This window comes from Paramisgurnus dabryanus, chromosome 13 (assembly GCF_030506205.2).
Source record: "Paramisgurnus dabryanus chromosome 13, PD_genome_1.1, whole genome shotgun sequence".
NCBI lineage: Eukaryota > Metazoa > Chordata > Actinopteri > Cypriniformes > Cobitidae > Paramisgurnus > Paramisgurnus dabryanus.
The window spans coordinates 25,300,553-25,315,652 of record NC_133349.1 but is presented as its reverse complement, the minus strand read 5'-3'; the positions used below and the strand labels follow the sequence as shown (position 1 = coordinate 25,315,652).

The following is a 15,100-nucleotide window of genomic DNA, read 5'->3' as shown; positions in this document are numbered from 1 at the left end:
TTTGGAAAACTCTGACCCAGTACTAAATATAACCCTGACAATTAGCGCTATCTTGCTAATGCCAGTCCCTGCTTTACCCGGATGGGAAAAACGCTATAATTGGTTCTTTTTGGTGCAAGCAACAGAACACGAGAGCAGGACGCAAACATGAGAAAGAGAGAGAAGAATGGGTGAGAGAGGGGTGAAGAAAGAAAGAATGTGAGGAAAGGAAAAAAAGGGAGTGAGCGCTGATTGAATGAAGGAAGGAGAAAGCAAGATGAGGTTTATAATTGGAGAGATTTGGCAAAGTAAGAAACAAACAGAACAAAGAAACATACAGAGAAGGAATTAACTCTTTCCCCGCCAGCGTTTTAAAAAAAAGTTGCCATCCAGCACCAGAATTTTTCATGATTTTCACAAAAGTTTAATGCCTTCCAGAAAATGTTCTTTTTTAAATATATAAACATACAATATATCAAATTAAAGATTAGACCCTCTGCTTTCTAACAAAAAAGCAAAACGTTTCATCCTACCTTCATTAGTTCTCTTTTTATCACCTCTCAAATATGGGTATAGGTTCCTTCAAAAACACCCAATTTTGAGCAAAAAGCTGAGATAATTAAATTTTTGTGAAGGACTTTTGATAGAGATCAGATTCAGACCGATCCTCAAACATACACAGAGTTCTTTCTCTTTCACATGAGGCTTTACTTCCGGGTTGTATAACGGCGTAGGCTATCCGTAGCCTGTGCGTAGCTCTGTGTAACCTAACGCGCACCTCACAAAAATTTTAACAGCGCGTCAGATCTACGCGGACCGCAAGCGCTGTGATTGGTCCCCCAGAACCCCTCCCGTCAGGTAAAAAAAACTGCGTCATAAGTATTTCCGTTTGTGAAAATTTTTTTTATTTTCCAGCTCCCCTAGAGTTAAACATTTTATCGTTTTGGAATCCATTCATCTGATCTCTGGGTCTGGCGGTACCACTTTTAGCATAGCTTAGCATAATCCATTGAATCTGATTAGACCATTAGCCGATATGGCTAGAAACTATACCCTCATTTTGGCATAATTTTCAAGGACTTTGCTGCCGTACTGTAACTTTTAATTTTCTGTAGGTTTTAGTACACGATGCAACTACAGAAGAGTCAAGTTTTAAATAGGAAAAATATCGAAACTCTTTGGTTATTTTTTAGCGCAATGCTAATGGTCTAATCAGATTCAATGAATTATGCTAAGCTATGCTAAAAGTGGTACTGCCAGACCCGGAGATCAGCTGAATGGATTCCAAAACTGTAAAAATCAAATGTTTAACTCTTTTTTTTTTTTTCAAAAAAGTGGAGTGTCCCTTTAATGTAAATATTAATGCCTCATTTTCACAAATGTCACTTTAGTCATTTCAATGATATTTAACTAATTTGACTGCATGTCTTTTGCTGTAAAACCTCTTAAATACATGCAAAAATCTCCACTTCTTAAAAAAGTCTAGTCACTCTTCACTGTCCTTTCTGAATAAAGGTAACTGGCTCAGAAATTCTGTCTAATATATTTGGGTAAAACCGACATTAACCGGCTAAAAAACTCTTTCAGCTTGACAATTGAAATCTGAAGTTTGCACGCATTCATTCGTCCAAATTGAGCTATCGCTAAGCCCCAGCCCTTGAATGCATATAAGCCAATGGAAGTTAAGTATCAGTTGCACTGCGACCGGAACTAGGATAACTGAGGGTTTTAGCGTCATAGAAAGCATTAAAAGGTTATAAGATAAGTTATAATAATATTCACAACATTTTCAGCTACATCAGCTACAACTCAATTTTATAGTAGACTTTACTTGGGACTTCTATTACTTTGCTTTAATATTTTTGATTACATGTAATCAATTTAATTTGTGGTAGGAAATTAATGTAATTATTGAAATCTACTAGCTTTCAGATTAACTCTTTTTTCACCAAAAAATTGAGGAGATCATAGTAAATTATTTTACAGTGTATATACATACTGAGAGAATTTGATCAGTATCATTATCAAATTTTTGACAGAGGTTGCGTTTAGCGGCTTTTGCATATGAGCTCTGTGCAGTGTTGAGGATGCTTTTTAAAATTACTGTATAAGTAGCTCATAGTTTGGCAAGCAATTTTAAAACAGCTAAACTATTGTCAAACTATTGAAAAATGTACTTATAAATGTTGGAGGGAACATATCTATAAGTTACAAGAAGTTGCTTCACACCAAAGGTCTACTTGCTTCATTCGCCCTCTTGCCTTCACCTCTATCCATCTTTTATCTTTCTTTATCCACTCATCTGCTTCTATAAGCTTTAGAAACAGTGAATTACTTTAGCACCAAACAATTTTACTTATTTTTTTGTTACTGAATAAAATATAGGTTTATGTATAATTAACATTTCGCTTGTTTGCTCCACCATCTTGGATTTTGCACTGACCTCGACAAAATTCTGGATTACCTCCAACGTGAAGGATACCTGTGATTCTGCTTTAGATTTTAACTAAAAGAAAGTGTCTCAGATGGAGTATTGTTTTTACAAGGCAACCTTCACCTTTAAGTGGTATCTCATGAAGGTCTTAACGCACCAGAAGTGTTCCTGTGGCTTAGTTAGTAGAGCATAGCATTAGCAACACAAAGTTGGTTGCAAAAACTTGATGTTTTCAAGTGTGTATCTTTAAATGTAAATGAGCTCCTCACTCCCTTAGCAAAGGAGACAGTAAGTGCTATCTCTACTGAGATATGGCAGAAAGCGTACAACTCGCTTGTAGGCGCAAACTATGGTAATGCAGGACTGTCAGTACGTGGCTGTGGGCGGAGCTTTATCAGTGTGATGTCACATAAACAAAAGAATCAAAACAGCGTGTCTAATGAGATTGCTTTGGTTGGAGATTAAAAAAAGAAGGAGATGGTGGATGTTTTTCATTTTATGGTGGTTAAGTCCGCACATTGCTAACACACATTCATGTTCAAACACCTTGTTAAAGTAGGTTTTGCATAATAGGTGCACTTTAATAAGACATCAGGTGTTGCTAGTTTGACACATAAATATACTGAGGCATGATTCAGGCATATATCCTGATACATCCACTTGCCTGCTGCAGTATACGAGGGAGAGAAAGTCCTTTCTCATAAACCCTGAACTGCTGACTTATTTGTTTTTGCTCTGCTCGTGGAGGTGGAAAAGCATCCATAACCTGAAGTCCTATTTGCATGACTCATTTGACTGGAAGTAACATCAACAAATTTGGTGGGAAAAGAAAGTGCATTACATAAATTGAACTGTACAGCTATAAGCATAAATATTCAGGTTCTGGCAAGAAGTTCTCTGTGTTTTAGACAGCTCCGCTTTGACTTCAGTACATTTACATACAAATACAGAAGTAATATTTGCACTGTGTGCATTTATGATAATTCACCTAAATTGTGAAGTTTTCAGACTGCAGTTCTGGTTTCATCAGTATTTCTCCTGCATTAGAGGTGACAGCCTTGCCTGTGTTCGTTGTTTCGGCAGTGGATTTGTAATGTTTATAGCATTGTTGCTGTATTCATCTCGCATAATTTGTCAAGCGGTGAATTACACACCGGGTCCTTCACCTCAAATAACTGCAGCGCTAATCTCAGATAAACAGTGAGATAGCCTCAGGTCTTACTGAACTCCTCATGATTATTATCACTGGGACTGCTAGACAGTTCTACAGACGTGCACGAAAACTAATAAAAATTGTCATCATTTACCCATCCTCATATTTCAGACCTGTGTGATTTTCTATCTTCTGTAGAACACAAAGGGAGAAAATTTGTAGACTGTTTTTTCCTCGTTCATTTGTCAAGCATGGAGCTTTGAGGCTTCGTGCTAGAGTTTCATGAATGTATCATAAATACACCTAATTCATGAATGAATATAAATAAACAATTAATGCATAAAATGAATATCACTGCTACTCTCGTAAAATGTATTAATGAGAAATATAGGGTACATGTATATGTAATTCATTGATTTAATTAAATATTTATTGATGAGCAAAGTGACCTAAGAAAAATTAAGTTTTTAAGCAAAAAATGTCAAATTTAAGTGAAGTTGTGCATTCTGCAAATGGGGTGAGAAAATTTTTCTTGAATTATGAAAAAAGTTAATTTATTTATTTCAAGATTTATTTTTCCATTGTCAGATTTATTTGCTTGTTTTAAGCACAAATTTACTCAAAATTTTATATTTTGTGTTTAAAACTAGATTTTTTTTCTTGGGTCATTTTGCTCATCAAGAAAATACATCTTAATTTAAGAATTTTTAGATATTTGTACTGACAACAAGACAATAATACTAAATAGGAAAGTCATTTTTTGCAGTGTATGCACAGACTTCCACCCATGATTTCAGATTCCACATGAGTCTGGCCATACGCCACCTTGCCTTGGGCACCTAGTGTGCCAGAACTGTCATCGGTGCCCCCTTCATGATAGCCCTTATGCACTCATGCCTGCATCTCATTTCTACAGCATAACTCTTTCATGGAAAAATGTATTTAATTACTAGGGTTGAATAAAAATAAAGATTTTTTATTTTAATCGATCTTCAGTTTAATGAAAAGTTACCCTATCATATACCCGGCAAAATGCGCAAAGCACTCTTTGCTAGTTTGAGCCCAAGGCAGTATAATATTCACGCACAGTGCCACATTCTGTAAATAGCAAATGCATTTGCACCCATGGCCATGCTGGTCTGAAAACGAGGCGTGTTCAGTCGCATTTTTAGGCACTCCTATTTTCAGGCAACTTTAATAGACCAATAAAAAACTGGTCTAAAGGGACAATATTGTTGTTATTAAAAGCGCGTTAGTAATATGCGCCTTTAAACGGGATGACAACATGCGTACACTGCGCCCCTGTACAGGCGCCGGTGAACAGCATCATGATGAGCTTGCAACAACATTGTGTTTTTTTATCATTAAAAACATGTGTTTTCTGCTGCGTCAGTTTTGGTGCATGTCACAAAAAAAGACAGACATTTATAGGCTAGGCTACATTTTAATTTGTTTTGTTAATCTGCTAATTATTTAAAGTCGCCATGAAACGGAAGTATCAATTGCCTAATTTTCCCCATGGTGACGGTGTATCCGAGTAAAACCAGCCTCTGAAATGAAATAAGGCAGGGCTGGATTTGAATTTGTCCATCGAGATCTGATTGGATCATTTGAAGTTGGGTCGTGTTGCTAATTGCTAATCGCAGCAATATTCTCCCGGACCCCGCCCACCTGCCATACATAATGACCAGAAGTAAAGAGATCGTTTTTAGGAGGGGAGGAGATTTGTATTTTTGATTAAAGATTATGAGGGCACATGAATTTTTTTAAATTAATGAAGCTCACAGATAAATTATTTGTAAAAAAAACCACAATATTACAAAACAAATTACAGTTTTGTATTTTACTTTTCGTTGCGACTTTAGTGAAACATATTTCGTGTAGGCTTTTTTATAGTTTTTTCTCCAAACAAAGACGTAATCATAATGTTCTGTTGATTTAATGCTATTTGCATGAAACTAAACCCATGGGAAAAATTGTGATATTTTAGGAGATTCATTTATGAATGAGTGAACAATGCAAATCAAGGATGGACTTTATTTCTTCAGCTGCGGGTTTTGTCTAGAATGGATACAGCAAACGGCAAAAAGTTAAAAATTAGATTTTGAGGTAGGATTAGGATGAAAACCGAGGTCCTGGCTAGATAAGATACAACTACAGTCTAAATCCCATGAAATGTTGTGTGTTTAGGGTTAGGTTTGGGTGAAGGAATAGGATAAAACATTGCTCATCCGGCGAGATTTTGTTTGCTGTATCTCTTATAGCCACAACCGCAGGAGTAGCACCCGCCACGACAAAATGCACGTAGTGGAAACACTAAAGTGAGGTTATTGAGCGCCACGTTTTAATAAATACCCATATTATTAACAAATTAACCTTTTTTTTACAAAGTAACATGCAAAGTAATGTTTTAAAATTAATGAGAACCTAAATAAATATGTATATTTGTTCTGAAATATAACATATTTTGTAAAAATCCTATTAGCTAATGGGGTGCCAATGAGGGCCCCCACAAGCTCCGCCTATGTTAGTAATGCATTACACCCAACACTGGTGAACAAATTTCAAAGCTTAGATAGTACAGATAGTAAAGGCAAAGCTTCTTTGTGATTGAAGACTATAGTTTTTACCAACCAGGCTTTGAAATATGGTGTAAAGACTCTGCAACAGCACAGTATGTTTAACACAGAAACTCAAGGTTATTTGTGTATTCTGCATACCTGAATGAATTGGAAAAATATTTTTTTCTTTTTTTCTATGACTCAGAGTGGTGTTGAGTAAAAAGTGTTTTTCTTATTTTATTTCTTTGCATCACTGAAGTTATACAGATGGATGAGAGAAATTCTTCACATTCCTCTACTTCTGGTCTTTACAAGTCACACTGAATGTTTCCACTGTGTTAATTTGGACCTGAATCATGTAGCTTGGACTCAAATCTTTTAGTCTCATTTGTATGAACTTTATTAGAGTTCTGCAAATCAACTTCATTCTGGTGACATCTCTGGATTTGTGTACACTGTAAAAAGTAAAAGTTGGTAAGAGTTGTAAGTAAACAAAAATTACTTAAGAGCCTGCATCCACTGGAAAGGGCATCACATGTTCTGTGGTTCAAACCAATAAAAATGCTGATCAACCAATCAAAATAAGGCACACTGATTAAACACTGGAAAAATCTGGTGTGAACGGGTTAAAGGGAGAACATTTTGGTTGGGAAAACTTCCATTTTTAGGCGTTACCAATTTAAGTATTTTTTTCCAACTTGTACTTTTTACAGTGTAGTAAAAAATGTAATTTCAAGTTGATTAAACTTAAAAATTTAATTGCAACAAGGAATTGTTACAGTGCTGTATGAACTTTTTTATACACATTGTGCATGTTATCTTTCCAAATAATAAATGGTCTTTCTAATCTTTTAACATAATGTAATAAAAAACAAATTTAATTGTGATGGTCCAATAAACAGCACATTCACTCTAAAAAAATGGTGTTATATAGCACCAAAAGTGGTTCTTTGCTCGTAATCATAGAAGAACCGTTTTTAATGGCCATATAGCACCGGTGAAGCACCTGTGTAGAACCACATAGGACCATGTAGAACCATATTTGGTGCTATATGGCACCCATATGGTTCTATACAGGTGCTATATGGCACTAAAAACGGTTCTTCTATGATTACGAGCACAGAACCACTTTTGGTGCTATATAGCACCGTTTGTTTTTAGAGTGTTGTAATGTAATGTAAATCTGATTTAAGTGTATTTTTCATCATTTAAACTTGAGGCTTGACAATCATTGTCATATTTATGACATATCTGACGGTTAGCACTGTATGTACTGGAGTGGAGTTGAATGCGTGACAGGCAGGTTGTTGTTGTGAAGTGTGTACGTATGTGTCCATCACATGGACAGTATGGATGTATAGGGGTGTGATTGAACTGTGTGTGTCTCTCCTCAGGTATAATTGAGCTGGTGTGTAATGTCTTTGTGGAAGTCTCGGGCTTATACCTGGAGAAAGAGCAGCACTCAGGGTTGAAGAGTTGCTATGCTCTGCTCTTATGTCTGCTGGACATCATCCACTGCCTGCTCAAACATCTCTCATCTGTAGTCCGACTGGCCCTGCAGGTAACACTCACTCTGTTTCTCCATTCCTCCCTCTGTTTTTATTTCCTTCTCTCTCTCTTTATATACACTCGTGCTCTTCAGTTTTGTTTCTTGGAAACTTATGAATACCCTTCTTTTTAAATGAACGTATTGAGCTGTACAGTATTCTTAGCCTTAGACAGCGGGGCTATAGACCCTTCAGTGATTGCCTGATGCAGAACAATGATGAAAGCCTGGGCCTTTTATTCTTTGAAAGATATTCAGAGTTATTCGGAAACACTTATATTAATCCTTGAGCGCAACTGTACATTTTGCTTTGTTGTCATAATAATGTTTGATTTAACATATGTCCTTTCCTTTTAAATAAATTACATATTTTTTGAAGTAGCCATTTCCTGTATGTACAATGCTGCGTTTATAAACAGATTGATAATTTTTGCAGTACTTCTACTCCACTCATAGGCTGCTATTTCAGGATTTTACAGGCATAATTTCATAACTACCAATTATTACAAAACATTTGAGGGTTTAGTCAATGCTATTGTTATTGACTCTGTAACAAGAACTATACAAATAATTCAGGCAGCTCATTTGCACTCTCACCGTCTAATGAGAAGACTGGGCTCGTGCAGCTTGTCAAAGTCTGGTGTAATAACAGAACGTGCACATCTCATCGCTGTTATATCCGGCGTGGATTGTTATGTGGTCCTGAAATAACACAAGCATTGAATTTTGCTTCACACAAATAAGTGCCAGCAAATGATACCAGCAGTTTTAAAGCACTCAAACGACACTTCTGTGCATTGAGTCAAACTGAACTTTCTCCAGGGATCCAGGAGAGAAATCCCTGCAATCACATGGCAATTCACCTACATTCATTCCTTTTAAGTACTATACAACCTGCATAAATTTAATATATAGCTCTAGCCTTTGGCTACATATGTTATGCTATAAAAGTATACCATAAATTAGATTCATACAAATCCTCTGTGACTCTGCATGGGTTTGCGACCCCAAGGTTGAGAAATTCCGCTGTAGTACTTTTCCCAAAATGTAAAACTTTTATCATGCTACACTGCTTGTATTTTAAAGCTGAATTAATTTATTTGCCAAATGCAAACACAAACGCTAGGAATTTACTCCCCTTACACCTTACTGTGATACTTTCTAAATTATGAATCTTTCTCGATTATATTATTAATCAAACGTACACTTAAATTGATAAGAGCAAACGTTGGCGACCACAGGTTGCAACTAATTGCGGGCCACAACAAGGCAAATATACCGGTTCATTTGGCGGAACAAAGTATATAAAGTGGGAGGAGTTGGACCTAGATCCAACCCTGCCCCCTGGATGGTGTGTAAAGAAGGCATAAAAACTAGTGCAGGACATAGGAAGGCATGAACACTAGTGTTGGACATAAGTAGGCAAGAACACTAGTGTTGGACATAAGTAGGCATGAACACCAGTGTTGGACATGAGTAAGCATGAACATCAGTGTTGGACATAAGTAGGCATGAACATCAGTGTTGGACATAAGTAGGCATGAACACCTGTGTTGGACATAAGTAGGCAAGAACCCCAGTGTTGGACATAACTAGACATGAACACCAGTGTTGGACATAAGTAGGCAAGAACACTAGTGTTGGACATAAGTAGGCATGAACACCAGTGTTGGACATAAGTATGCAAGAACACTAGTGTTGGACATAACTAGACATGAACACTAGTGTTGGACATAAGTAAGCAAGAACACTAGTGTTGGACATAAGTAGGCAAGAACACTAGTGTTGGACATAACTAGACATGAACACCAGTGTTGGACATAAGTAGGCAAGAACACCAGTGTTGGACATAAGTAGGCAGGAACACTAGTGTTGGACATAAGTAGGCAAGAACACTAGTGTTGGACATAAGTAGGCAAGAACACCAGTGTTGGACATAAGTAGGCAGGAACACTAGTGTTGGACATAACTAGATATGAACACCAGTGTTGGACATAAGTAGGCAAGAACACTAGTGTTGGACATAAGTAGGCATGAACACCAGTGTTGGACATAAGTAGGCAAGAACACTAGTGTTGGACATAAGTAGGCATGAACACCAGTGTTGGACATAACTAGAAATGAACACCAGTGTTGGACATAAGTAGGCAAGAACACTAGTGTTGGACATAAGTAGGCATGAACACCAGTGTGGGACATAAGTAGGCAAGATCACTAGTGTTGGACATAAGTAGGCAAGAACACTAGTGTTGAACATAAGTAGGCATGAACACCAGTGTTGGACATAAGTAGGCATGAACACCAGTGTTGGACATAAGTAGGCAAGAACACCAGTGTTGGACATAAGTAGGCATGAACACCAGTGTTGGAAAAAGTTCTGTATATGGTAATGACATATCATGAACCTCAAACACTCTTTTGTACATCCTTCTAATGTTAACCTTCTGCATCCAAAAGATAGCTGGAAAACAGGCCAATCTCAACATAACACCAAGCATAGCATTAGGCTGATGTTCTACTATTGACGTTACAGTTACGTTTTGTAAGTCCATACTGAAAAAAAACACAAACTTACCACACAGAAACGGCCATTAACAATCTGCAAACAATTATACACACAGAGCTACTGAACTGCTCTGAGAAACAGCCAATCAGAGAAGAGCTCAACATTATTATTCATGACCATTTCAAATAAAGTAATAATAGACATTTCATGTTAAAGGCAAATGCAAGGGTTGTAAATTGACATGTAAAAGCGTCTCTAGATAATTTTTGCACTTCAAGTCACATACCTTCTATGTAGATATCAGAAAATAATTTAACAGATTATCTTAATGTATTCTTTGGCACCTTTAATAATCAAATCTCTCTGGCACTTATATTCAAGTCTGTTAATTTTGGTGCATCTTGTAAACCAGTTCAGAAATTTTTTTACCTATATTTTCATTACAGCAATTTTGTTAAATTATTTGGTGTATTATTGTATGTATTAGTTGAAATGCTTTTAATGGCGTCACATTGATATCTTCATTGTTTTGTGCCAGATAGAAACTGCACTGATTATAAAAATACATTTTCATCTGACAGTTATATAATTAAAATATCTGCTGCTTTAAATAGTTTCCATGCAGGTGGCTATTTTTGTAGCTTGTATTGCAGATAATGTCTTTTATAAAATCTGACTGCAGTTTTAATGACCTGATATGAGTAGCTTGGTAAGAGAAACTTTCTCAACAGTGTTCCCGTCTAAGGGGGCTTATTTTTATTGGCCAGAAAATCCTGCAGAGTAGACTCAACTTCATGCTGATATAGTCACAAGTCTGGCTAATTAAACTCTACTGTCACTCACATTGACAAATATAGCAATACTATAAGGGTTTATTTGAATGTTTACTGCCTGATTCAATGTACTTCCATTTGCAGGCCTCTAGTAACAGTAGTTTAATCAGATTTTTTATGTCAGATGTTTCAATATAGCTTTACTTGTATTAAACCCATAACCATCCCCTAAATAGCCCTGCTGAAGTCTGTGCTGATGGCAGTACTGTATGTTCTGGAAAATAAACAAACATGGAAACCAATATTAAAATTTCTAATGCTATGCACTTAATTCTCTCTTTCTCTTTCTGTGACACTATGGATACACTGTATGTCAATCTCTCTCTCTCTCTCTCTGTCTTTCGCTCTCCCTTTCTCTCTCTCCCACACTCTTGTTTGTAAACATGTCTCATTCTGTCGCCCTCATTTCTTGAGCTGTTCTCCCGATATCCCTCTCTCTTTCTCGCCCCCCCACCCCCTCGCCCCCCCCGTCCTCAGGGAGCGCTTGCCTGCCACTGTCGCCGTAGGCATGCTGTTAGGGGGTTCATGTCTGGATCCTCTCCTCACTGATGATTAGATTGTTATGCAATGACAACTGCTATGCAGATACCAGCAGAATACATCCAGTCACTCAGTCCCATCTCCACTGGATCCTAACACACCTTTACCCATAATTACTCGCTGTGGACATCTTTGTCATAGTGGTTGAGTGGCCAAACGCGTGCATACATTCATGTTCAATTTCCAGCATTATATGCACCCAGCTTTGACGTCTAATAGTTCCAGCTGCTATTTTTACACAAATGTTTTGGCAGTCCCATGGTAAACAGCACTTTATAGTTGGATACCTAGCATGGTGAAGTCGTTCTTCTGTCAATTCCTCCCTTCAAGCCTCATTATCCATCCTAACCCTTTGTCTGTCCCTCTGCGTCCTTCCATACATATGTATGCACGGACAATGCAGAAAGGGATGTGAAATGAAATTCAGTTTTTCAAGAGAAAGAGTGATAGAAAGAAAAAATGCAAAGCTTATTGAGATGAGTCCATGCAGTCCAGATCCATTTGGTCAATAATGATGAGGGAACCATTTTTCAGCTCCGCTGTCTTGCGCCTCATGTGTAAAGTTTGTCTACTACACACAGACTCGGTCTTGAAGGATGGTGAGATGCCAAGGTAGACATGAGCCATCATAAAAACTCAAAAAAGTCTTTATTTAACTCTTTCACCGCCAGCGTTTTTAAAAAAAGTTGCCAGCCAGCGCCAGCGTTTTTCATGATTTTCACCCAAGTTTAATGCCTTCCAGAAAATGTTCTTCTTTAAATATATAAACATACAATTTACCAAATGAAAGAACAGACCCTCTGCTTTCAAACAAAAAAAACCGTTTCATCCTACCTATAGTGGTTCTTTTTCAATCAGCTTTTGAATATGGGTAGGTTTTTGCAAAAATACCATATTTTGAGCAAAAAGCAGAGATAATTCCATTTTTGTGACGGACTTTTCATAGAGATCCGATTCAGAGCGATCTTTAAAACAGACACGGACATGCAGCAGCTTGCCATAGGGCAATACTTCCGGTTTTAAAAAGTTCGGAAGTGCGCCACCTGGTGGATAATAGCAGGTATTGCGGAAAGACGGAAAATCTCGTCATTGGCGGGGAAGCGTTTTCTCTTAATTGACGAGATATCTCGTCAATGGCGGGGAAAGAGTTAAACACTCTACATAGGCAACTCCTCACAAAAAGGTGGGAAAGTAAACTAAAGGGAAGCCTTAAAGGGATAGTTCACCCAGAAATGAAAACTAAATTATTTACTCACATTGTTTGAACGTCAAATGTCATTCTATGTTCTTCAGAATCACAATGTAAGTTTCTTAAAAAGTGTTGTTTTTAAGTTTTTGTTACCAAATGACTGAGGTGGTCACCATTCACTCTTATAATAACCAGAGAACCTGTCAAGCTTCAAAAGGCCCGTACGTTTTAAATAATTTTTACTGGACACTCCACTCTAAAATAAAGGTCATTTACCAGCTCCCCTAGAGTTAAACATTTGATTTTTACCGTTTTGGAATTCATTCAGTTGATCTCCCGGTCTGGCGCTAGCACTTTTCGCATAGCTTAGCATAATCCATTGAATTTGATTAGAGCATTAGCATCACGCTAAAAATAACCAGAGAGTTTTGATATTTTTCCTATTTAAAACTTGACTCTTCTGTAGTTACATTGTGTACTAAGACCGACAAAAAATTTAAAGTTGTGATTTTCTAGGCAGATATGGCTAGGACTATACACTCAAACTGCAATGATATTACGCACTGTTCAAAAATTGTCCCCTGCTATTGAAAGTTACCAAGGGGACTAGTTTTGGCTGCTGCGTAATATCATTTCGCCTCCTGCAGCCATGTTACAGCAGCAAAGTCCCTGATTATTACGCCAGAATGAGAATATAGTTCCTAGCCACATCTGCCTATAAAATTGCAACTTTTAATGTAGCCGAGTATTATTTATTGCACGGCTCACGAGCTGCATGCAGCTCGGCAAGCTTTAATTTGTGGCTCGCATGGCAGTAAACAATACAATGAAATGATCATGCATGCACTTTTTCTGTCTTTGTTAGAAAACCATATCCATTATATTACGCGCTTGCGCAGAGCAATTGTCATATGACATAAAAGTACCGTGAGATCAGACTGCTTGTTATGCTTTCGAATTGCTCTCGAGCAATATGTCACGCGCCAATCGTTCTGTGCAGTGCCGCATAAAATTAAGAGAAACGTGCCCCCCTAGTGATGTGGGTGTCACTGCTTATGCATATTGTAAGTGTTAAGAATTAAAATCCTGTTTTTTTTTCAATAAGGGCAATCATCTTGTCTCAGTTACAAATTTGACTGGTAAATGATAAAGAATGATTCGTCCTCGTATGTATCGCATTGCAACAGATTGACATGCTATTTATGACTGGATGATACTTTTGATACTTTGCGGTAAAGGCGGCTCTCCTATTGACTCTGACCTATCAGTATGGCTCTCATGAGAAAAATAGTGAAGACTAATGGCTTATCTGGTCTTTTCAGTAGGATAAACATCTAAAAACTGTTCAGACACAGCACAAGTCAAGACTTCTGTCAAAAAAATTTCAACAAAACCTGTTGTACGCCTTCAGGACAATTAAAATATATATGCCACGAGTCGAGTTGAGTTATTGGTTTAACACTTTTGAGCCCCTATGAAGCTTGAACAGGTGGTCTCCATCCACTCCCCCAATACTTGAATATCAGCTGGCGTCACTCTCTTGTCTTTCGCCATTTTGAGGACCTGAAGTGGTCGCAAAAGAACTAGAAGCTATGCCTTTAATATGCTGTGAGCATCAAAATCGCTATTTTTACAACACTAAGGCTCAACACAACATGATATTTTGCTCAAAATATCGCCTGTGTCTCTACACTTGAACTTGAGCATTGAGAACATTGTTTGTGAACACAGAGTTAACTAAAATGAAGGTTTTGAACAACTGACTTTGGATGATTTGGCGTCCGCTCGCCGCCTTCTTCCCAGTCAAGATGTAGAGATCTCCAATTGCGACGTAAGAAGGGAGGAGAGTAAAGATTGATAGCTCCTAGAGCATAGTTCCATAAAAATGCACGGATAAGTCGTTGTTTTGTCTCAAGTGAAAAACAATATTGACCTTCTAGTTGAAAAAGGAGCCTCATATGAGATGCATTCATTCACATTCGGAAATCGATTATTTACGTCTGGCAGAGATGACGAGCAGACACCATAACAGCCAAAGTCAGTTTCCACAAAACCTTTATTTTTAGTAAACTCTGTGTACACAAACAATGTTCTCAATGCTCGCGTTCATGTGTAGAGATCCAGGTGATACTTCGAGCAAAGTTTCATGTTGTGTCGCGCCTTCTTATGTTGTAAAATAGTGGTAGTTCGGTAGCAGCGGACAGAGGCTGGAAGAACGCATCAAGGATCGAGTAGGCATCACACCCTAACAAAGATATATTTTTTAAAGTAGCATTTATTTTCATGACAGTCAAGATGCAACATGTTGTCTTTCATAGCCCTTTACTGTATCCGTAAGAATCATAGACAGTAAAAGATA

The 15,100-nt window shown here is 37.5% G+C and overlaps 1 protein-coding gene across 1 annotated transcript in view; it reads left to right on the top strand.

The window, feature by feature from the left end:
• ulk4 (unc-51 like kinase 4) overlaps nt 1-15,100 on the top strand; it is a 174,446-nt gene that overhangs the window by 110,525 nt on the left and 48,821 nt on the right. Inside the window, exon 33 of the mRNA XM_065270152.2 lies at nt 7,522-7,688. Within this exon, the coding sequence (XP_065126224.1) occupies nt 7,522-7,688 (167 nt within the window). The remainder of the gene's footprint in view (nt 1-7,521; nt 7,689-15,100) is intronic.